The sequence below is a fragment of the Syngnathus leptorhynchus genome, chromosome 10 (assembly GCF_054491065.1).
Source record: "Syngnathus leptorhynchus isolate UIUO chromosome 10, UIUO_Slep, whole genome shotgun sequence".
Taxonomy (NCBI): Eukaryota; Metazoa; Chordata; class Actinopteri; order Syngnathiformes; family Syngnathidae; genus Syngnathus; species Syngnathus leptorhynchus.
In genome coordinates, this window is record NC_141204.1 from 5,534,778 (window position 1) to 5,559,702 (window position 24,925).

A 24,925-nucleotide genomic window follows, 5' to 3' on the forward strand; every position below is an offset into this window, starting at 1 on the left:
TTTATTTTGGCCGCCGTTCATCAAGAGATCGATTTTCAGATATAGCGGATGAGGTTCAAGTCCTTAGTGTGAGCTCAGCTTTTTTGTTTTCTCATTAAGCGTAGCATTTCTGATAAGACCTCAAATTGTTCCAATATGGTTCCAGTTCGCTAGTTAGCCATCGAGACTACAAGAAACTGGATGCAATCCGATACCCAAACCAATCTGGAAAACAAATATCCTGGCTTTGCCTGATTATTCTGCGATACATGACACTGACACATTTTTTCATACATTAGGCCTTTCAGTAAACACACGTCTATTAATCGTGTGGTTTGCTGTTTGTTTCCACACAGCTATAATCGCCAACATTTGGTTCATGTCAATTTTAATCCACTAAAGGAGGAATGCAATATAACACTTGTATGCACATTCTTTGACATTAAGTGTGGTGATAAAACATCAGTTGCATGCTGATTTGGTCAAAAAAATAGTAGAGACCCTAATATCATAATAACTGAACTAGGCCTGTTGAAATAAGTAGGGAGACATTTATCTGTCTGAAATATGAATAAAAAAGAAACAGAAGAAATAAAATCCTTGAAGTAATAAAGTTGCAAATAGCTGCCTTTGCGTAATCAATAAACCATAGTTTTTCGATTAAGAAAAGTTCAGTCTTTAAAAAATATATATAGCCGCACATTAAAATATCCTCATCATTTCAGTACTTCAAAATAATAATGCTAATAATAAAACACATTTTTGGCCAAATACAGTGGAACATCCCGGTTCTCGAACAATTCGATATTGGAACAAAAATTTCGAGATTTTTTTGCTTCAGTTGCGGACGAAATTCGGTTGTCGAACCTCGCAAGATGAGCCAAGAGGACCCGCATGCCAACTAACTCCGTTGTTACATTCTCGCTTCTTTGAGGATTGCATCAACTCAAATCATGCCTCCAAATGAAGCAAGTGGGAGCAGTAAAGCCATCCTAAAACACAAAGACACTCCTAAAGCAATGCGACAGTGAGCGGCCGGCGCGCTGCGGTTGCTCGATCGGACCGAATTAAGCTCCCTGCGCACTGAGGTCCACTTAAATTTTGGAAAGTCCATTAGGACTTTAAAAATATTTTCTAAATTTTAGCGACCGCTCGGTCACAATAATGGGACCAGCGCGGTGCAGTTGCGCGGTCAGCGGCGCGCTACGGTTGCGCTTTCGGCGGTGCGCTGCAGTTACGCGATCAGACAAAATTAAGCTCCCTGCGCACTGAGGTCCACTTAAGTTTTGAAAAGTACATCAGGACTTTAAAAATATTTTCTAAATTTCAGTGACGGCTCTGTCACAATAATGCGACCAGTGAGGTGCAGTTGCGCGGTCGGTGACGCGCTACGGTTGCGCGTTCGGCGGTGCGCTGCAGTTGCGCGATCGTACAAAATTAAACCTCCTGCGCACTGAGGTCAACTTAAATTTTGGAAAGTACATCAGGACTTTAGAAATATTTTCTAAATTTCAGCGAGTGCTCTGTCACAGTAATGCGACCAGCGCGGTGCAGCTGCGCGGTCAGCGACTCGCTATGGTTGCACGTTCGGCGGTGCGCTGCAGTTGCGCGATCAGACAAAAATGCGCAAATGAAAAAATGACGTTTTTTTTTTTTTTTTTTTGCTTGGAACAGATTTTTTTTCCCCATTATTTGTAACGGGAGAACATGATTTGGAATTCGACTGATTCACTTCTCGAAGGAGGGGGGGAGAGAGTTCAGGATCCTAACAGCCTGGAGTGTGAAGCTGTTGGTGAGTCTGGTGGTGCGAGAGCGCAGGCTTCTGTACCTCTTCCCAGGGGGCAGTAGATCAAACAAAGTGTGAGCGGGGTGACTCACATCACACACAATCGTGGTCGCCTTACGGGTGAGATGGGAGGTATAGATGTCCTTCGGGGGGGTGAAGCACCAATAATCCTACCAGCTGTGTTCACTATGCACTGTATGGCCTTCATGTTGTATTCAGTGTAGCTACCACCCCACACAGCGATACAACTGGAGAGGACACTCAATGGTCTCATGGTATACATGAACAAGTGAGTGCTCTGTACAGTAGAACTGGGATTTTTATGTGCTCCACTTAAACCTGTAGATTGTCTAAATTAACGTTTCATATTCAAGAAATTCCTGGTTTTATTTGTATGTGCTACATATTTCACCACACTTTTAAAAGCAGCTCACTCACAATAGTGCACACCAGTTGTTCCTGGGTCTAAATATGCATACGTGTAGCAGGGTTTATCCTCACTTATGCCTGGCACAAATAACAATGAACAAAAGCTGGGGTGAAAATTGATCCATGGGAAGACGCCACGATGTTATTCATATCTAAGTGCTATGTGCAAGCTTTTAAAAAAGGATTACAATCACACATGCGAGTTTTACGGTATACAACATAATCTGGATAATATGAGGGTGACCATACTTAGCTCGAATTACAAGGTTCCCTCTGGGTTAAACTACTGATGTTAACTGTGGTTATAAATGACTTTATTAACTCACATTAATATTTGAAATCAAATCACCACAATTCCCAGCCACTGAATAGTCAGTTCAAAGTCTGCACAGCAAGTCAAGCAAGCATTTACTTTCATACATGCAAGTCTTTTTTTTATTTTTATCTTAAAACAGAACAAGCATCTAGATTTAATATTTCCCCCACGGATTCCTGCAAAGTCCTGTAACATATCGTATTGGCATATCACGTACAGTATGTTTAGTCTCTCCGCTGACATGCTGAGGGATCTCATGGGGGGAAAAGGTAAATGAAGCCAGCTGTACTAAAGTTAAAACATCCCACAGCTATCAGTCATGTAGATACGGCGTAAAGGTGCTTCGCCAGGGGCTAAAAAGACCTTTAGTGGTTTCCAATGTCATCAGAGCTCACTGAGAAACAATTGTAGCGTAAAACGTTTTGTTTTTTTTTGTCCCCAAAATAGTTCAAGCAGTCAAGATGTTGTATAAGTAGGCATAATTTTTATGTGTAAACAGTCTTGTTTTTTACTCTTTTCCAGGTATGGAAAAACACTTTTAATGTTTCAATTATTATGACGATATTAGAATATAAAGCACTGTTGACTTAGATTTGACCAAATCTCTACTCAGTTTTATTTAATTATTTCAAATTAAGTTGCAATTTGTTGCTGTTTTGATAAACCCATGGTTGAGGTCTCATGCCGAACGCAGCTGGGTGCCGTCTCATGACGAAATACTTATTTAGCCAGGACAAGATGTGGTGAAAAAAGATATTATATCAAAGTCAAAGTCAGCTTTATTGTCAATCACTTCACATGCCAAGACACACAAAGAGATCCAAATTGTGTTACCCACTATCTTACGGTGACAAGAGATATAACAAATCATCCAAAACAACAAAACAAAAAGTAAAATCAAGAAGGCACATACAATGAATAAACAAGAGCGACGAATAAATATAAATAAATACACAAAAAACAGGAGCAAAAACGGAGCAAGTGTGCATACAGCAGACAGTCAGAATATAGTGCGAGAGTAGTGCAAGGCAGCCAACGTGGCCCAAAAGGTCAGGACGTTATGCAGCGGAGGGGGGAGAGAGTTCAGGATCCGAACAGATACAAAAGATATATACAAAGAATATAAAAGAATCAGAAAATGTGCAAATGTGCAGATGCCAAACTGCTAGTACGCAGCGGTCCACCGTAATTAGGAATTACAACTAATGAACTAGTCAAATTAGTTTACAAAAACATTTTTGCTATTGCATAGTTGGCTTTCAAGTGAAATTATCGGATGCAAATAAAAAGTAAAATGAATGCATTTAATAATTTGTCCTTCTGTAAAACATTTAAATGCACATCCTAATAGTCAATGTTCTCCAATTAAATGGCAAATTTCATGCATTTGATTCTTAAACTAGCCAATAAATCTTCTCCTGTTCATAGTGCATTTCAAGTTCATCCTAAAAGGTCATCCAAGTCACACACGTGTTTGTATGCATTTGTTTATGGGTGTGCATCTCAACGGAGTTCTGCGTCACTCACGTCCAAGACAGCTGCAGATGCACATCACCAAGCCAGTACTTATTCCCAGATTCCTACATTTCCACAACCCAGCTTCCCTAATTGGCCACGGATCTCATGTCTCATGTTCTTGGATGTCAGGTGGAATCACCTCTCAGGGGATTAAACTTGGGTATTTTGCTGCAGGCCAAAAAAGCAATTTTTTTGTTTTGTTTTGGAGCTAATCAGAATCCTTCTTCTCTCTTCAGGCTTCATTCAAAAAAATTAGCATGGAATCTGTCCACAGAAGCTCTCTTCCATCATCACACCGTTCTCACCACTTAATGTCAGTTAACTTTATGCCTATGCTGACCGTATTCACGAGGGCTTAAGGGCTAATGCTAAGTGGAGCCGTGGGTGTGAACCCCTCCCAACCATGGCCTTAGACTAGCCTTGGACTTAACAACCATCCCACTAGGCCCAGCAAGCCGCGCAGCTGCATGCCAGCATTGGGTTACCAGCAGAGTGAATGACAAGAGCAGGTTGAGTGGCAAGCCAGTTCACAGAGGTGCACATCATATACAAACTCGTGCTGTTTGTATGTACACGATATTATATTGCGGTCCATAGACAGCTTCTGTGAAAGTACTGTGTGAATGTGGTTCATGAGATGTGTGTCAATATGGAAAGTAATTGCAGAGGACAAGGTTATCTACATTCAAAGCAGTTTCCGTAGTTACAGCCATGCCCATAACGACGAGCCCATGAAGAAAACTCCCCCTTCTTTCCAAACACCATTGAGGAATCTAGTTTGTTCACCCTCTACTCTGCCTGACTTTCCTAGCTCCGCTCCTATCTGCAGTTTGAAGATGGTTCTATTATGAAAGTGGTGTTCTTGATAAGCCTTTCTCCATTCACTTGTGGTAACCTGTCTGAGTGAGTGTGAGGATAGAGATAGACACGGTACATTCAGAGTCTCCGACTGTGACTGCAAGGAAGATCAAGGGTCGGCCTGTAAAAACATTCCCATGCTGCAGACCCACCCACCATCCGCCACCCTGAGTCCTCAACCCTGCCAGAAACTTCCTGGCACACTGCAGTGCAAAGAGATACAGAAGAAGAAAAATCTTTAATGAAGTTCTGAGCCTGGATCCCCCAAATCTGGAGAGTTACTGAAGAAAAATATCAAGACAGGGAAGAAGCTTTCCTTATACTTCAACTTTTCTCTGTATTCAATCCAAACCATGTTACAAATCTACACGGTGTAAAACATGTTCCTCTTGAGGATCAGTTTCAGAACCTGAAAAAAACAAACATTAAGTCCTATCATCTTGTTTATTCTCAATTCATTCACGTTTGAAGGTTTGAACCTGTCTCCACCTTATTGCATAATCCGCAGGTTCTCTCCTACATGTATGATTAATGGGATTTTTCCTTCTGTCGGCACATTTCTTCCCGCTGTTATTCTAATCTCCTTGAACCGAATCCGTGCAAATAAATAAAACTCAGAGCACATCATGTCCACTTGCACTTTGTAAAGGCTGATTTGGGCTTACCTCGAATGCGTACGTACACACCCTTGTGGCTTCACATGCTGACCACAACTGTTCTCTAAGCTATGGTTAACTCGGCCCTGATTCCTCGAGGAGGCCGGCGTTTCTGTCTAGGATGCCAGAAAAGTACTTCAAGACACTTAAGGAGGGAGGAAAATAAGAGTTACAAAATCCAAACCGCAGAAGAGACCATTATAGTTTGTATGTTGACATATGGATGAAAAGACTATAGGGTGGCCAGCATGGTTTGTTGTTGTAATTATGTTTCTCTTGCCAGAGATGCAAGGCCCACTTTCTAAACATGTACAAGGCTTACGCACCTCTGAGATCTCTGCAGCGGCAACAATACAGGACTGCCTTCCTGACCTCTTCGTCTAGCAGATCCTGCAGACGCACAATGGTGGCCTTAATTACCGGCCTTCTTTCCCGGCAACTATGGCTTAGCCCAATGGTGCCCATTCAGAACCACAACCTCTCCCTAAGGTGCCCATTCAGACCCCAACACAAAGCCGGCAGTGTCACTCCCTGATCCCTTGACACCACATCCAGAATTGTATGCCAGCGCTCACAGCTTCACAGTGTCTCAGCCTTCTTCGTCATTCAAACTCATATCTCTGATGAATGTCAATGAGCTCGAGTCAACATACCACAGGTAAGATAAGGATGAGATCTGGTCTGATATGGACACACATGTTAAGTATGTGGGATCTGTCACACTCTTCAACCATTTGTCATCAATTAAGAGGCGGGTTTTGTTTTAGGAACCGCACCCAAATCAATAAGCTATGATAGCTAGAATCTTCTTTCTAGAACTAAGACAGTTGTAATCTGACCCAACGTGATAAGATTTGACTACATTCCACCAGAACAAAATATGAATTTGACATTACCTAGATTGACATAGATTTACCAGAACCCGAGTTTACCAAACAAAGTAATGAGACAAATTTGGTCGAGCATGAAGAGATTAGCCAATCAAGGAAATTGTCTTTTCCATCTATTTGCCACTATTTGTTCAAGGGTACAATAAAGGCCAACAACGTGAAAATTTTTTGGACAAGTCAAATTGAATTAGGTAGAAAGTTCTCAGAGTTTGTCCTCTGTCAATATAATCAAGCAAAAGTAGCCTCTTCCAACTCTCTTCAGGGGCCAATGGAAAAAATGTGTCACAAAACCTCAAGTCATTCAAAAACAAAATGTTCTGGACAGTTGGTTGTCCCCTTCTGCTTATTGGCCCTGGTGTAGATCTGTGGTCTCCCTTGGTTATATAAAAAACACAAAATAAACTATCAAACATCTTTGGAACTGCTGTCCTTACAGGATATCACTCTGTAGTGAATATCTGACCTACGACACTCCCTCCTCAGTGTCAGGCGAGCCATCCTGGCGACCCAGTTCCTGCAGCCGCGGTATGGCCGAGGACCCCAGTGACACTGTAGCTGTGTTATGCACACAAGCCACAGTGGGGTTACTGTGCAGTTAAACACTCGACGTGTTGCTGGGCAGCAGGGGGGAAGACGTATTCAACAGATGCGGGGAAATCCTCTATTATTAAAGAATGACTGTAAGAAATTAGAGTATTAGTATCACTCACTGCTGTGAAGACTAATTTATGTCCAAAGATTGATGAGCAAATGACGAGAGACTTTGTTTGTTTGCTTCAGTTGAGCAGAGTCTACATTTTATTGCTGGCTTGGCAGCATAATTGGAAGACCACAGAAAGTATGTATGGAACTAAATGCTAACTTAGCACCATTTAAACTGAATATCCCTCGTCGGAATGCTACATAAATCATTTTAGGCTATGGTCGCACAAGAAAATGCTTCCAAGTTTTATGTACATGCAGAAAGGTTGTTCAAATCATTCCAGTTTACATGCTAGTAAGTGCTAGTGGTATTGTCACTTTGAGTAAAAATATGCGCACAAACACGTTTTTCCCCATCAACAAGTCATTTCAGAATTTGTAGACTCTTATTTTTACCTCAAACCCTAGCAATATAAACTTAGGACAAAAATGTATTTGAATATTCCCTCGTAATTTCCTCGTCGCAGTGCTAATGCTAGCGCTAGTGCTACTTTCCACACCTATGACCCATGTGGTGCCTTGCGGAGGTGAGGTTGGGTGTCACGCTTATCAAAACAGGAAGTGGTGCGATTGTTGTCTCAGCAAAAACTGAGCGGAAGAATGGGATTTCTGCACAGAACAAAAACCAGCTGGCAGGAAACCACACTTTTTTTCGCATCATTCTTCAAGCTTTGATTTCCGAGCATGGGAAGTGTCCTCACACTGCTTTCCTTGGCTCACTGTCTCCAAACTCGACTCAGGCCTTCAAGCTGTCTGTACCCTCCCTTTTTTTTCTCTCTCTGTGTGAATCAATTGTGTATTGTGCCATGACAGGGAAACATCCAAACTGCCTGCCATGGCACATAACAGCAGCCATGCAGAAGTGGCCCAGGGGCCTGGAGAGATCATGGGTAGAAAATGCGAAGCACTCTCTCATGACAGTGGTGTTGAAATATTGTTTATCACCAGGGCTCACAAAAGCAAAGGAGTGCAGGAATAAAAGACGAGGCAAGAGAAAACAGCTGGGGAAAGAGAATGTAAATAATTTCCCGCTCGATGGGCGACGGGGGTTTATTAAATAATGATTGCACAAGGCTCTGTGCTCACCCTCCTTCTTAGCTTCATGGGACACCGCTATTGTCTCTTGCGTTAAGACCTCGTAATTGGAACTTTTAACAAAGCTGTACCGGCATACTTGTCAAAGAGTGATGGAGAGTTGTTTGGATGAATTTCATCAGGTTCCCAGAATAAGAGTAAAGCGTAGTGGGTAGTGCTGATCTCAAGACAGTGGGGCTTTTGATGTGGCAATGTTTTCAACTGGAAATAGATAACAACTGTCATTGTGGCTGTTTTAAGACAAGTGTGGTAGAGTCTGAAGGCACAAAAAACTTAAGGCAATTTTTTTTTAAACTTACATTTGCAATTCAGATCTATGTACTCTATTCTGCGTCTTACACAGTAAATCGGAATCAAAACAAAACACTTCCTAAAGAATATTTTAAGAACACAACCAATGATATGCATGTGGAAAAGGTTTTGTTTACAAAGCTGGCTCAGCATGTGTGAATGTGGAATGTTTTGATAACAATTGGAGTTACTGGAAACTCTAGGTTTGGCCCATTTTAGTTGGTCACCTTGATGTAAACACAGCCAGAAAGTAGCAGATGCTCAATTGGTATGTTGTTGACAGTATGAATTCAGCATGTATTGCTATAAATACAGAATCAGCTTAGAAGCGTTATGCCTTCCTAATTCATTTACTCAACTCACTGAAAAAAATCTGATTCGCAACCATTCTCTCCAAATTCTGTGAATAACCCTAACTAAATGAAACCCGAACCAATTGCAATGTAGTTTTCACAAAAACAACAAGAAACACAGCAAAAGAATGCAAAATCGAAATAGACCACGTTGGCATGTAAGTATAGGTTTTTTAAAAAGTTCTACTTTCCTAGTCTCCAATCTATTTTTGAATACACCAACAAACAGATTATACATTATGTTTGAAAACATTCGATCTGCAAGCCATGAACGCAAACAAACGTTTGTATTCAGCGTTGTTGTTTTGAATCAGAGAAAAGCAAGAAACAAATAAAATGCTACTTAACTTTCTATTGATGTAAAAGCTTAAAATTGGCCACAAGGAGGTAATGCAACAAGGAAGGAAGCGTAGCAAAAACATCAACAAAAAGAACTTTGTTGCAAAAGAGTTACGAAATTCTCCCGGCAGTGTGGCCAAGCTATTTAAAGGAGGCTCTGACAAATACAAACACTGCAAGACTTAAAACCAAATGTGTTCTGTCGGAATAATAACAATAAAATAAATAAAAAAAACACACACTTGGCTGCCATGATGGATTGCCATTAGCTCACCGACACTGCAGTAAAAACACATTTGAGCAAGTCAATGAGTCGAAAAGTGTGATCTTCCTCTAGTGTGAACATCTCGCCTTAGGTTAACATTTTGACACCGTTCTAATGAGATAATGGCCGCCACCATTTGCCACAAGTGCTGCTAAAATGACCACCACTTGAGTTGTGAGGCTGTTCAAGTACGACATATGGTCTTGATCAGGATACACCCGTGTTGGCATTTGACCCCAAAGTGAATGAATTCCTTCATTCAACAGATTGTCACCCAAAAACAAGCATTAGCTACTGAATATTGTGTATTCGTCTTAAAAATACTCACGAACAAAAGGAGCATTATCTTGATGCCATAAAGAACAGTGTGATCTTGATCATGTCCTGTTACATCCTGCTTATCTTTTTTTTATTACGAACGGTACAAACAAACCATTTTATGTTCAATTGGAGGAGAGCGCAATAAATCTGTAGAATTCTTTTGAACAGCGCAGCAAAACATTTTATTAAATCTGATCGCCTCAGAAAAAATAGCATTTTTTTCTGACGCTTTTAGCTAACATGTCGGTTACTCGTTTTAAACAATAAACCAGGGAGTGTTAAAAATAAATCAAAATAAACGTTTCTAACGTGAAGCTATAGAAGTTCCCTTTTTTTAATTTGAGAGAGGTGTTCATTTTTGTGTTGCTGACTGATTTGGAAGCCTAAAAAATGGTCAGTGAATTCCCTAGGTGGTGGCTGAGGTTTTGCATTAAATATGTCAATAATTACACACAGACCACCCATATATAACCGTCTAATTTTCCATGAGTCCATCACTAAATGCAAGAATATCATTCCGTGCATCGTTTTCATCAACCGTATCCGAGGTGAGGCCAACTGTTGGAGGGCTTATTAGTCCTCTGAGTTGAGGCAAATCATGAGTGCAAGTAGAAGACATATTGGAAACGAGCCAAGGCGGGGCGGCGGCAGTGAGGGGCATTCTGCTCATGACTGGGGGAGCGACCTCATTTTCCGAATAAAAGCCAGTTTACATAACACCTCTGTCCCCGTGACGAAGGGAAGCGGCAGGCTGCCAGGCTTGTGGTTTTCTCTCGACTATCAAGAACCATTGTCTCCACTCCTCCATTTGTGGTTCCAATGGGAACATGTTATTACCAACTAAAATGGTCTTACAATTTCTAGAATTCACTTAAATACTTTGATGGCCTCAGCTATTTAATTACTTAGCACTCAGAGCCAAGCAGTGCAAGAGATATCAGAACTCAGTATGATTAGTATGGATCGAAACAAAATGTGTTGCGTAATATGCGAGTAGGACACCGCCGCTGTAATTGCAAAATGTGTGTCACGCACATGATTGGGGTCAAGAGACGGCACCACAGGTAATAGTATAAGCGATATAGCACAATTGCAAGTTAACGTCACGGGCCCAGGAGAGCGTTAAAAAAAAAAAGGATGTTGATGAAGTGTGTAGGTGTGGACGCCGTTTAGAGACTTTGCGGCATTTTGAATTACAGCTGGCAGTTTAACAACAGCTGAAACAAAAACCAGAAGGAGTCTTGATTTTTGTGTTTGACCCTGGAATCCTGACATCTTTGGCAAGATTAAGTCCAAGTTTTTTTTTATGGACATTGTTGGGGTTTATTTGAAACGGCATTTCAACGTATCATTTTAAGAGGACACACTCTAAAGTAGACATCATGTGGTTTTTCGAACTGGCTTGATAAAGTTGTGGAAAAGATAACAAACGTGCTAGATTATAGGGTACTTTAACGCTTACTGCAGTTATTTGATTCACACTCACATCTCATCGTTAACTTCTTCGAAAACGGAGGCCAATGTAACTTGTTGCTTAATAGCCAAATCTCTATTAGAGTGGTCAATAGATGATCTAATTCCCACACATTGGACTTTGGCTTTGGTGCACAAGATATTTCATCAGTACGCAGGTCTTTTACGGACCTCCTGGGACCAGCCATCATATGTCATAAAGCCAGTCAAAGCATTTTAATCTCACATCTGCTCCTCGTTACTCTTCCATGCAAAAGGAACATACCGCCGGGATTTGCCCTCGCGCCTCACCCCGGCGATGGGAGAGAAAATGAAGGAATCAGAAAACACGTTAGTGTAATATATTTTATACTAAGGTCCAATGAAATGGGACCTTTATTAGGCTCCGTTCCTCACCGTGGAGTTTGCCTTTGCAGGTCACCATAGGACACCAAAGTGAACACCTGCAACATCCGTAAAACTCATCTTAGAGGAAGTTACTCGATTTAAAGTTACTTTCTCTTGACACTCTAGAAGGAAAGACATTTCTTTCCAAAACCAACAAAAATCTTGAGATACTCTACATTCACTTCATTGGACACACATTTTTTGGACTTTGGAACTTTTCAACAACTATTGCAAAATCACCGCTCACTAAATCACAAAACTCAAACAGATAACTGTCATCTTTTTATTTACTCTGGAACGCCTACTCACACAACCAAATAAATCTTTTATGAGCGACCAACCTACTAATGAAATTGCGTCTTTGAGAATGCTGTTAAGATTTTCTTATCTTTGTCATCACAGAGGTCAAAATGTTCCGATCGGGAGGGATTTTCAAAACCACATAATTGGCATCACAATCTGAAATAAACCTACTTTGTGATTGTGATTTGCCAATCTAAAGTTTATGATTAAAAATAAGATAGGATGGATGAGTGGTGATGAGAAGTCATCTTTGGGCTGACAAAAAACTGGGCCCAAACAAAGACACAAGAACGAATCAGAGATGAGCATGAGGAATGCCGCGGATACGTGAAATCCATTTGGCCAAATCAGAGAAGACAGCTGTTCGTGTTTAGAGCTATCAAATGATGAATCCATGCAGCGATACACAACGTAACCCTTGAACTAGCCTGACTTGTTTATTACGCCGGTTATGACGGATGATTCCTAGCGGCCGGTTGAACGCATTGCGGTCAAGAGGAAGGTGAGCTCGCAAATACACGCACACACTTGCACACATGACTTCCGAAGACAGAGGCCGGCCTGTTTTACAAGTAGGTCAGAGCCGAGATATAGAGAGGCAGCATGAGGGAGTGAGCTAGAGAGAGACTGTGGCCAGGTCCGCTTGTCATGTGAAACAAATTAAAAGACGGAGTATCAACAGAAGATAATTAAAACAAAACATGAACGATAACACAGACTGATCATGTAACGTTGATCTTTCTCTTATGCAACCAACGGGGCTTACCTGAGGGCAGTCTTTGATGTAATGACCCTTGTTGAAGCACAGGTGGCACAAATAATTAGGCGGTGGTCTCTTGTTGGGCTTTCTCGGCTCCGATGAAAGGGAAAGGTCTGAGAAGTGGTCCGTCAGCGAGTTGAGTCCATCCACGATGTTGTTAAGGGAGCCGTAGGGCGATACATTCTTATACACGTTGTTGTTTAAGGCCTGTGGGATAAAAGAAGATAGAAGTGGTTGGAAAAGAAATCTATTCTGTAATTTCTGGACTATAAGCCGCACCAGGTAAAATTAGGGGAAACTCTTGTTTTGTTCATATATAGGCTGCCCTTGACTATAAGTCGCAGGTGTTTTAATGTTTATCATTTGTAAGAGAATCTACATCAAAGGATTGTCAGGAAACAGTAGGAAAGGTGAACCCGGTGATCTTACTGTTCATGCCGCAGAGGTTAAGCAAACTGTTCCACTGACCTGATGTCAACGGAACTGAGACCACCGTCTGGGGTCAACTCAGTTGTGTTCACTTGAGAGCTATCAAAGTTCATCTGAAATGTTCATGTGAGCGCAGTGTGTGAAAACCCAACAAAGTCACATTTAATATGCCCTTAAACTTCAATGGTGCCTGACTATTTAATTATTTTGCATCTTTAAAGATTCTGTGTTTCATAAGCAATTTCCTTCACATGTGTCCTCTCCAATTTCTGCTGGACAAAAACAAAAATGAGGAAAGAAACAAAGCCCAAAGATCTTTTCCCTCATTAAATTCAGAACATCTGGCGAGAGTCCCAGCTGTGCTCATGAGCTGGAAAAGTACTAAGAAGGTTTTCAGAGGAGAAGAACAGGACTTTACAGAGGATGAGTCATTGTAAACAATATGGGAGGCATGTTCCTCGGCCAGTACGCGGAACATCACCAATGTCACCAGATGCTCCCTGTGGTGAACAAGTCGTGGTCAGTTTGCGTTGTCACAGAGAATCATGGCACTGACCCAGCTGTGGCACTGAAAATGCAGTCTGAATATTAATAGCAGAACCAAAGCTGCCCACTGAGCTTCGTTTCCCTTCCTCTGTTCTAAAGAAAAGCCCCTTGGATCATGTGAACATCGCTCTTCCCGAAACTGTCTTTGAGTCGCCTCTTGTCACTGTTGACTTATGACCCTAAAGCACATTAGAGAACTTGAGAACTCGATGATTAAAAATCCTAGTCAAATTAGATGCTACCATGTAAATCTTAAAATTGTCATTGCCACACAGGGATTAATTGTAATGTCAAATCTGTGTTGGGTACATATCAGGGACTGAGTCCAGTAAAAGACAAATCTTGATTGATTTGGTTCACGTGGTCGGCCAGTCCCAAGAAATCAATTTTGTCCAAGTTATGTACCGCTATTCAACCCAGCTTCGAGCAAGTCATTTAGCTGACGTCTTAAGAAAGTAATTTAGTCTCAAGTGGTAAATACTTCAAAACAAGTCCAAATTAATTTGATCCCCTTAGTCAAGTCATGAAAGTTTTGGGACAAGTCCAAGGTAGTCCCAGGCCTTAAGTTATTGCATGAAGCCCAGAAACAGGTGAATTGTGTCTTGGTTCAGGCACTTACTTGCTTGTATATCGCACTGGAGAGCTAACGGGACCAGCTTGACACTAAATGGGGAGAATTTCGGGCCGGTATGAAACTATCTTGAACCAGATCCCATAATGGGTCTTCGGAAATTTAGTTTTGACTTTCTTTACATTTGGACCAAACGACTTCAAATTTGCTTGAAACATTCAGAACTACTTTGAGTATGACTTCGACCAAAAGACTTTGATGAAACTTGACAAAATAACAAAGGATAATTTATTCCTTTGGACTTGGTCTTATAAAAATATCCACGGTTCACCAACAACCGCGACATCTGGCATCGAATGATTAATCATTTAACTGCTCTAATGACAAATACTTGAGAAGCCACATAAATGTGAAGAGCCCGGGCAGTGGTCTTGATGGGATCCACAGATAAATTCATCCTCATCACAGAGGGTCAAGCATTTTTTGGGATCTGGCCCGGTGTCTGGGAAATAAGGTTGCTGTTTAATGTTGCATTGCACAGAAACCTAAAACTTGGCAACATCGGCACGGCTCGGCGCCAGATCTATATAGTATCTGCAGTCTGTTTGCTGCGGACTCTCTAACCAGCTCCAGCTTTGAGGCCGTGTTCATTTATTACATGTTGTCACTGTAAATCAAGCATCACCATCCCGTCCGTTCTTAGGTTTTCCATTTGCCGTGCCTTTCAGGCTCGGGTATGACTGTGTTATGCGTTACCGCAAACACACTTGTTTGTGGATTCACTTAGTGCAGTTGTTGTGGTGCTTCTTTGACAAACTTCATTCTTCGCTTTCGGCGTCCAGCTGGCAGACGGAACCAAAGTGATTTCATACAGAGTTAGGGTGAAACCTTTAGGTGAGTCAGTATTAAGTCGAAGAATGTGGTGGCTCTGGCACGTTGTGATGGATGTGTACATCGTGTACTACAAAAGGTAGTAAATAATTTCCTCTGCAACCGAGCAAGATAAGGATTTGTTTTTCCCCAGATTTAGGATTGTGGTGTCGGCACATCAGGGGGCAATCACATGTTGTTGTTTTAAAACCGGAGCTGTTGTGCCTGGTGGGTGACCCGAGTTCGCATAAAACTGCAGGAAGTTAGAAAGGAAACTGCTATAGGTTAGGGTTAATACAACCTGGAAACAAAAACAGAAAGGTTGTAACAATTTATTGCATAAGCATTCATGTCTTTTTAAATCAGAGCTAAGTTGCGTCAGAAAGCTATGACGACGTGAAATCCGATTTTTGCAGTTTTGTGTCTTGAAAACAACTACATTACTCATCTCATCATCAAACCTCCGCGGCAGTTTATTTAGCTTGGCACAGTCGACATAGAACGTTGCAAAATCCCCCGTGCCCCTAAACTGTTTCCAGCCCATATGCACGCTCGTTCACTTTGAAACACGTTATTCTCATGTGGATTGAATTGCATGACACAATTGCGTGTAATGGCATTGTGTGCACACCCATTCTTCTGAAGACTGTGTTGTGTTAAGTGACGTCTATAGCTATCACCATAATAAAGAACACCAGCACGTCAACTTTGGGTGTTCAAACTGCAGTGTAATAAACACACGAGGACTATAAGCGAGTGTGCCTTAGATGAAGTAGTGCGTTTGCAATGTGCACAGTTTGTAGTATCAGGTTTGCCCGCAGCAAACATTAGCGGCATGTTTGTCCCTAAAATTACACAGCACTTCAAAAATAGACAATATGCAAACACCAGTTGATTTTGTGTTTGCATGGCCGGGTCTATTTGAAGAGGTCAATAAAAAATAAAAATAAATAAATAAATAAATAAAGGATAGTGTGTGCTGCTCAAGTCTACAACTAGTCCAAATTTATTTTGTCTAATGCACAACCTTTTGACATCATTTTATTTGTGCAAATGTAACAGGCAAGACATTTTGGGTCGACTTCTTGTTATTTGAGTGAAAGGCCATAGTAACAGGTTTGAGTTATGTCACAGTCCTAATGAGACCAAATTCATTGGGATCTGTTTCCTGTTTGAAACTTGGACCTATTTAAGACTTGACTTGAATGACTCAATACACTGGTGGGAAACATGTGGCGTGTGTGCCATATACGGCCCGTGAAAGCATTTCATTTGGCCCGCAATATATTGTAAACTAATAAAACTTCAGAGAACCATTGAACCCACATTGCTACCATCATTGTAGGATAATTTTATTCAACTTAATATGGCCTTTTGGTTCCCACACTCCCGACTTGAGGATTTCTTGACACTTGCCTCACGCACAATAACAAAACCTGCAGACTTTAAACAGCATGCATTCAAAACGTATCATTTTATAGGTAGCAAATCGAGAGTAAAAAAATATGTGAGTAATTTTAAACGTGGAATTTATGGCATGGAGATGACTGAATAAATTCAAAAATATTTTGCTAGAATTTCATAACACCCCATAGGGGTGGCTGAAGTCATGGTCCATATAAAAATGATCACAGTATCATACCAGAATAGTTCGTGCTGTTCTTTCACAAACATTCACTGCACATGCATGCATACAGCTCGGTTACTTAAAACACACTAAAAAATTAATGAATAAATTAAGAAATCAGCATATGAAAGGATATTATACCAAACGTTATTACACATAAATGTCACCTCATTGCGTTGTAGCTGAAAGAAGTTGTTGAGATAGTTGGAGTTCAGAGAAGAGCTCAAGTCGGCCGAAGCGGGACTCTTGCTGAAGTTGAGGTCCGGGTGGGAAGAGTTGGGTTCGGGTCTGAATGCGTCAAAGGCGCTGGTCTGGTGGTGGGGGTCTTGCAAGGACAGATAGACCCAGTTGAGGAGTTGCGCAGGCTGGTACACGGAGGCACTCGTGTCTATGGCAGACAATAAGCTCATCTTCAATCCAAAGGGCTGAACTCGATTTGCCACCGCTGAAACTTTCAATGGAAATCGTTTCTTGGTGGCTTTTTTCCTCGGGGCGAGAAGTCGAGTTCTCCTTTTTTGATCCCGAAAATAAAAACAACCTTGCACGCTCCTCACGCCCGGAGCCTGGCCCCAGTTAAGTCTTAGTCAAAAGTCATAGCGCTAACATGTCAGTATAAAAAGTCCCCCCCCCCCCTTACTCCCCATGGTCTGCGATCTGCCTTTATTGCAGTGGGGCTGAGAGAGCTGCTTTGAATATTAAATGAGGACAGCGGAGAGTCGTCGAGAACGCTAGCCAATCAGCGATTGGCCTGCGTGTGCATTCATGAGTTGGAATTTCTGGCCAAATGGCTCGTTGGCCAAATCTATCTCCAAAACCCCGACCACCACTAAATTAATTTACCACGTTAGCCAGCGAGCGTTTGCACCAAATGTATTTTTTAAAGACGTGTCAGAAGTCATGGTGCAATATTTTATTTCATGGCGGTAATGAGTGATGGACTAGTGTCAAAATACAAAAATACAGACCACATTTTGATGGCTAAAAAATATGATGAATGGAGTCGCTTGACGAATTGAATTACTTACCAACCGATCACCCTGCAATTGGCAGGGCAGGCAAGACCACGTGAAAGCTTTCAAAGTGGCTCCCTCCTGTGGCGTATTTAATAGTACTGTACAGTACAGTACATTTCTTTTTGCACCACCTAACACGTGACAATATATGAAACCCTAAACAGAACATGACCCTACAAAAATACTGTTAATTTTGAGAATTTATTAGGTTAATGAGGTAAACAAATTTAATTTGATTTGTTTTCGAAATCTCCTTTTTATATATTCTAATTGCAGGAATTAAACATGCAGTGGAAAGAAAAATGACGTAATGGATCATTAAGATGATTCAGTCTAATGATCATTTACGTATGCATGCCGTGAATGGAAAAAATGCGTTGTTTTCTATATTAGGCGTTGTCGTTTTATGACAGCCGCGTGACAGGCAGCGCAAGTGTGACACACACGGATCGGTGGGCGGCTCCTCCCTTCAAGATGGAAACTCTTGAGTGACCCACCCACGGCAAGCCTAGAACGTCGTTTACCAGCATTCGAGTACTCTGCGAGCACCAGGTAAAAGCACAACAGGCCAAAGTAAGTTCCTGATTTCTACAAGTACATTTGTTTTGAGAACAATGGCTTTGAAATACTTCGAAGACAAGTTACCTCTTGAGACGTCGCGACTATTTTTGTTCGGCGTTTCATGGTGTTACGTTACTGTGTTTTTTTTGGTCCCCCTTTCTCGATTATTTCAGCCGTTGTATGAGGGCATGTTTATCTTTAGCTGGACTTAAACATTGGCGCTGTTTTCACCGCTGTCTACTTGTAATGCGTCTAATTATGTGATCGTAATATCATTTCGCATTTTTCAGTGATTTGTTTTCGCCCGATGCACAGTTACCGTCCAAGCTTATATGTCAGCTCAACTTCAGCAAAGCTAAGCTACGGGAAGTACAGTTAGCTTTGTATTCACTATATTTACACAGTTAGCCATTGTACCCTTTCTTGACTCTCTGATCATAACTACATTAACATTGAACAAGGAGACGTCTATATAAGTTTTTTATTTAAGAACCTTAAACACAAATATGAAAACCTGCAGTAAGACCCCCTTACATAAGAGGGGTGAACGATACAAAATCATGTCCCTCCCCCAATCTTGTAGTGCTTCCTAGTTTGACAACTCTGTTCCTAGCCTTGGGTAAGCTTGAAAAGTGTATCTACATTTTTTTGCAAAATATTGTCATGAGTTGTCAGTGAATACATTCTACCGATGCAGTTTTGATGACTACCCCACTTTATGTATGACTTCCATGCTTTTTTGTGACAGCTCGTGTTATCGTGACATTGCCGAAAAATCCACTTTACACGTCTTTTGTTTGAGAAGCAATTATTGCCTTGTGGTCTTAGAAGAAAAGTATATATACATATTTTACTGTCAATGTATGTCGAATGTACCTTTAAAGGAGTGTAGTTTTGTGTGGTTTGTGTTTCTTGCCAACATTTGTTCCTGGAACTGGTAGAGTTGCTGTGCAATGCAAACTGTGGAAATTTCTGTTCCTGGATGATGGCCGACCTCCAATTTATTCGCATTTGTAAACAATATTTTCCCATAGGAAATAGAAGTTACCATTTTAGGCCAAACGGCCGACACCCAGGAAACCTTTTTTTATTTCATGCACTATGATTCACTATGATCATGATTCCAACTCTTTAATCACTTTTGAATGGATTTACTGTTTTGTCTTTGAAAGCATGAGTTACCCTGGCTATCCTCCTCAAGCTGGTGCATACCCGCCACAACCTGGTACTTACCCACCCCAAGCAGGCGGCTACCCTCCTCAGCCTGGTGCCTACCCTCCTCAAGCAGGTGGATACCCACCACAACCCGGTGCGTACCCTCCCCAGGCCGGCGGCTACCCACCCCAGGCGGGCGGTTACCCACCCCAGGCGGGCGGCTACCCACCCCAGGCGGGGGGCTACCCACCCCAGGCGGGCGGTTACCCACCTCAGGCAGGAGGTTTTCCACCTCAGGCTGGAGGTTTTCCACCTCAGGCTGGAGGCTACCCACCAGCACCTCCACAAGGTAAGGGCAAGTGTGAGGGACCATGCAATTCTTCCCCAAAAGTTTATTTTAAGTACCCCCACAAAGCAAACAAAAGTCTACAGTTGCTAAGAAACGCTAGTAGCACAGTTGTCTTTTGCTCCCTCTTTTCACTCATATAGTTCTTCCATTCTGAGTTTAACACTCTGTCACCTACTTGTTGACGAGTCGCAAAGTTCCAGCAAGAGGAGTCATTCCTCTATTCATTGTCTATTTCTATTCTTAATCGTTAGGTATTTTGAAGCTAATGCAATGTGGCTAAAGGTTGAATGTTTGTTTTGTGCTGCAGGCAGCTGGGGAGGTGGGCCAGCTGGCGGATATCCTTCCATAGGTGTGGACAACCTCAGCAACCCGGGATACAATGCCGGCATGGTAGGTTGACTTGATGGGAAAAAAACAACAACAATGTTCCCGCATCTTGATAAAAGATTTTTATACGTATGTATGATGAGATGGTTACGTTGAATATTGGAGTTAGAATCACTGAAATTGATCCATAACTGGGCTTTTCCGTCTTTACACTTTATGGGTAAGTCAGTTCTTGAAGTTTGTATTTTAAAAAAAAAAAATTAAAAAAAACACAACAGCATTGCTTTTTTTTGTCAGTCAGCTTATTTTTCTGGCTTTCTTGCATGAGAAGAAAACAATTTACATCAGGACATTAAAATTAGCATCCATTCCTCTCATGCTTTCCCATTTTGTGCCGCTTTCAATCCTTCCATCTTTGTCATTCTTTGCCCTGTTTACGTAATTTGTGACGTCAAACTTCCCATTTCACTGCACAGCATGGCCAACGTTTTGTTTGCATACTTGTGTCATTGTTGCCTACCATGAAACATAGTTCCATAGACTACAGAAAGGTGTAATGTTGCCCATGTTACGGAATGCCAATCTTTCCAAATTGCAGGCCTACCAGATGTGCCAAGGTGTAGCGTGTTTTTCTCCAAACCCCTCCTTGTACGCCCAAGCACCCGGGGGATACCCGCCTGTATATCCACCAGGCGGGTATGGTGCCCCTTTCCCTAACCATCAGTCATGTGGCCTGTACTCACAGCAAGGAGGAGCCATGCCTCAAGGGCCAGGGATGGGCTACCCCGGCCAGCCTATGCCCGGCTACCCTCGCGCACCCTCTCCCAACCCCACCGGGTACGGAGCAGCACCGGCGCCTATGCCTGGGTACCCAAAGGTCCCCTCTCCGAATCCATCCGCCCAAGCCTACGGAGGCGGAGGGATGCCGATGGCCCCGCCTGTTCATGTAAGAACCAACAAGACAATTTACTATAGAATATTGGACCAAATATGATATGGGTTGAATTGGTGTGATTGCAGAAAGGGTTCAGAGGGACAATCAAGGACTTTCCTGGAGCGGACCCTCTCAAAGATGTCGAAGTTCTGAGGAAGGCCATGAAGGGCTTTGGTGAGTGATCTGGTTGTGAAGCTGCTGGTCAAGCCCATGCTCAATAATTCTCCTGGTATTTGAATATGCAAAATATGTATGTGCGTGCAGGAACGGATGAGCAGGCCATCATCGACTTGCTGGGGAGTCGCTCCAACAAGCAGCGTGTTCCTCTGCTCCGTGCTTACAAAACCTCCTACGGGAAGGTAAACCAATCCTGCCCGTCCATTCTTATTCTTAACGCAGCTGTCTGTTACTATAATGAGAAAAGCCGCGCTTTTTTAAAATAGTGTTTGCGTTTATACGGCGTACTCCATATCGAGAGTTTAACATAGCCCGCGTTGACGAGTTAATGACAGGTGCTGCCAGCTAAATGAAAAGATGGCTGGATGACAAGAGCTCAGTGCTCATTATAGATTGTTTTTCATAGCTCTAGTAATTGATGATTTTAGTTATTCCAAGCTTGTTTTCATTTTTAGGATCTGATTAAGGACCTTCACTCTGAACTGTCGGGTGACTTCAGGAAGCTGGTCATGGCCACGTTGAAGAGCCCGTCTGCGTTTGACGCCTCGGAGATTCACGATGCCATCAAGGTCAACATTCACACCAAACTTGCACAGTATAGCTTTAATTAATAAGATTCTGGAACGCAAGCAATGATTAGAGGGATGTAATATAAATGGTAATATTTTGAATCTATAATCAAAGACAAAAATTAAATGTCAGTTTAAATAAAGATTTGTTACTAGACAGAAAAAGTGTGCTGATAAAGCCACAAATGATATTATAATTTGCTACGTGATCCTTGCAGGGTGCTGGGACCGACGAAGCCTGTCTGATAGAGATCCTGTCGTCACGTTCTAATGCCGAAATCAAGGAGATAAGCCGTATTTACAAAACAGGTGAGACGCTTTGAGCCGTTCGGTTCATTACTAATCGCCACGTTTGGAGTTTGATAAAATTGCCGACATCCAGAGTTGTGTATGTTCAACAAGAGGCAAAAAAATGGAGGGATACTTCCCTGAAATGGTCTGACTTGTGCTTCGGTGGAAACTCCAGTCCAACACACACAAAAATGATAAAATGTGGCAAAATTGCTTCAACTGACCTATTTTCACATTATCATTCCAATTTAGAATACAAGAAGTCTATGGAGGACGCCATCAGCAGTGACACCTCAGGACACTTCCGTAGACTCTTGATCTCTCTTGCACAGGTACAACAAAAAAACGAATGAAATATTTGTCTGCCAATACGTACATTGAGAACTCATCAAGTCCCCACCACCATCATTTTAGGGTAATCGAGATGAAAGACCAAATGTCGATGTCTCACTGGCCAAGCAAGACGCTCAGGTACAATCGAATGGACACAAATTCACACTCATTTGCTCCATTTATCATCATTTATATAAACAGGACTGCCGCTCTCCTCCTAGGCCCTGTACGCTGCTGGAGAGAACAAGCTTGGGACGGACGAATCAAAGTTTAACGCCATCCTCTGTGCCAGGAGCAAATACCATCTCAGGGCAGGTATGCACTAAATAAGCAAAATTCCAGCATGTTCATGAGTTGAAACTGTTTGAGTCTGTTATCAATATCCAATCTCAATGTATTTTATTATGTTGTGCAGTTTATATGGAGTACCAAAAGATGTGTGGCAGAGATATCGAGAAGAGCATCAGCAGAGAGATGTCCGGAGACTTGGAAAGTGGCATGCTGGCTGTGGGTAAGATAAACAACGGCAACAATTGTTGTCCAACTGCCACATTGTGCTACGAATGCAGATTTTATTTCAGATAACCCGTTTATGACTTTTGGATGTAGTACATTGTTAACACCTTGTTTTTTTTTTTCCTTTTGCCACCATCAGGGTTATGGTACTGTAATCTCAAGTGTTTGATCTAGATGTTTGGTGTTTCAGTCAGTCCACTGCTGGGTTCACTTTATTTTTAACGTCTGCACTGCAGTGTGCATGTTGCATGATATTTTTGGTTTTGCTATATAGGTGTAAGGTTGTTCCATGTATTTGGTGTTAAGTGTATATGTTCTCTATTCCAGTGAAGTGTATTAAGAATACACCAGCCTACTTTGCTGAGCGACTTTACAAGGCCATGAAGGTGAGACTTGCTGCAAGCAAATATTTAGATGTTTTAAATCCTTGGTAACGTGATGAAAGGCAAGTCCATGTCGAGTAGTCGGTGATGTCTTTGCTATTTTTTTTAACAACAGTCGTATATTTTCCCACATTCTCTATACCTAATATCACTCTTTTTTCCGTACGTGTGTGCCTGCTCAGGGGGCTGGTACTAAAGACACCACTCTCATCCGAATCATGGTGTCCCGTTCTGAGGTCGACATGCTGGATATCCGCCAGGAATATGTGAAAAACTACGGCAAGTCGCTGTACACTCACATCTCCGTAAGTATTAGAATGAGTTTGATTGCCCAATTAAATGTCCAAGCGCGTGCAGAAACGAAAAGCAAAGTGACTGTGTCGGATATAAATGTTTGTGCAATCTCGACAGGGTGACACGTCTGGAGACTACAAGAAGCTCCTCCTCAAGCTGTGTGGCGGCAATGACTGAAGCAATCACATTATACGGGCCTTCAATAGTAATCCATTTTGGCTTTATATTGTCCAAGCAATATACACAAACTGCAAAAAAAAAAAAAAATGCATGCCACGCTAGTGTCTTCCTATTGTAACCTCACTTGGCCACTTGCAATTATATAATGTGCACACAAAAAAGCTTTTATATTTTTTACATGCTGATTATTTGAGTTAAACGAGAGAATTTCAAAATATTACAAGTGCGAAAGAATGATTTATATTTTTTTAAAATATATAAATGTTGTATATGTTTATTGGGTCCCTATAAGATCATGCTGTAGTGCCAATTGTAGATGTGCCTTTATGAGCAGGTATTTTATATCTACTTCATGTCTCAAAATTTGATTAATGTTCGGGCTGAAATGAAATGCACTACATATGCTGTGCCCTGTGATCGCTATTGTGAGTCTGCTTTAACATTTTCTGTCAATGCTCTACCCTATGGTTTCGGATCATGTGAATGATTCTATTCTATCTATACCTGGAATTTTATATTCAAAATTCTCAGAAAATAAAATCACGGGTGACTACTTTCTTGTTCATTATATTGCTTACAGGCAAAATACAATTTGTATTGTTTGACACGCCATGTCACTGGTTGTTAGCAACCCTGCTGAATTTTGTTGGTCAAATAAATCACCATATATTCAAAACGAGGCTTCAAAATCAGGAGAAATCGGTTCTGTCTGGTGAATGTGTTAAAACAATCCCTCACTCAGTTGTTCATAAAAAAAACCTTATTACAGCCTAGGAAAGAAAAAAAAAAAATTTAAACTGTATCACACCGGACTGCCTTTTATTCTTTTGCCAGCAGAAGGCAGCAAAACACTGAAGTCATTCTCACTTCAGTGAGTTCAGAACGTGGCTTGGGGCCGCAGCCTGGGTTCCAACCTCATAAGAATGAGCCAGTCTGCTTATCACTTGTCCACAAAAGCTGCTTGTGTCATGTTAAACAAATCTAACATGTATGGGGAAAACTGGTCCCCCTCCCTGACGTCTTGCTGAATTTAGATGACGTGAAGGCATTATCACCATGCTGAGATAATAATCAGTCCT

The 24,925-nt window shown here is 41.7% G+C and overlaps 2 protein-coding genes across 5 annotated transcripts in view; one reads left to right on the top strand and one right to left on the bottom strand.

The window, feature by feature from the left end:
• zcchc24 (zinc finger, CCHC domain containing 24) overlaps positions 1-17,379 on the bottom strand; it is a 30,009-nt gene extending 12,630 nt beyond the window's left edge. The window contains exons 1-3 of one of the 2 annotated variants that reach the window (XM_085921648.1): positions 16,932-17,379; positions 12,728-12,928; positions 8,068-8,430 (exon numbers count right to left, since the gene is read on the bottom strand). In XM_085921648.1, coding sequence (XP_085777774.1) covers positions 8,263-8,430; positions 12,728-12,928; positions 16,932-17,174 — 612 coding nt within the window. In that variant the 5' untranslated portion in view covers positions 17,175-17,379 and the 3' untranslated portion in view covers positions 8,068-8,262. Of the gene's footprint in view, positions 1-8,067; positions 8,431-12,727; positions 12,929-16,931 lie in introns of those variants that run through there. The other variant, XM_085921646.1, reaches the window with a different exon arrangement.
• An 821-nt stretch (positions 17,380-18,200) lies between these two features.
• On the top strand, positions 18,201-24,399 carry LOC147050097 (annexin A4-like). 3 transcript variants are annotated; one of them, XM_085922303.1, is made up of 15 exons: positions 18,201-18,329; positions 19,511-19,842; positions 20,150-20,232; positions 20,768-21,115; positions 21,190-21,277; positions 21,368-21,462; positions 21,736-21,849; positions 22,068-22,158; positions 22,393-22,472; positions 22,555-22,611; positions 22,695-22,788; positions 22,889-22,984; positions 23,317-23,375; positions 23,555-23,677; positions 23,784-24,399. In XM_085922303.1, exons 2-15 carry the CDS (start codon positions 19,512-19,514, stop codon positions 23,841-23,843), a joined length of 1,719 nt encoding a protein of 572 aa, XP_085778429.1. In that variant the 5' UTR covers positions 18,201-18,329; position 19,511; the 3' UTR covers positions 23,844-24,399. The 3 variants fall into 3 exon arrangements, with proteins under 3 accessions (XP_085778429.1, XP_085778428.1, XP_085778431.1); XM_085922302.1 differs by having other exon boundaries at positions 18,205-18,350; XM_085922305.1 differs by having other exon boundaries at positions 18,205-18,350; positions 20,915-21,115.
• The last annotated feature ends 526 nt before the right edge of the window (positions 24,400-24,925 follow it).

Bases quoted from the DNA above. Each gene is read 5' to 3' on its own strand.
- LOC147050097 (XM_085922303.1), top strand. From the start codon at position 19,512: ATGAGTTACCCTGGCTATCCTCCTCAAGCTGGTGCATACCCGCCACAA. The intron at 20,233-20,767 runs GTAGGTTGACTT...TCCAAATTGCAG, and splicing joins CGGGATACAATGCCGGCATG to GCCTACCAGATGTGCCAAGG. The intron at 23,376-23,554 runs GTGAGACTTGCT...GTGCCTGCTCAG, and splicing joins GACTTTACAAGGCCATGAAG to GGGGCTGGTACTAAAGACAC.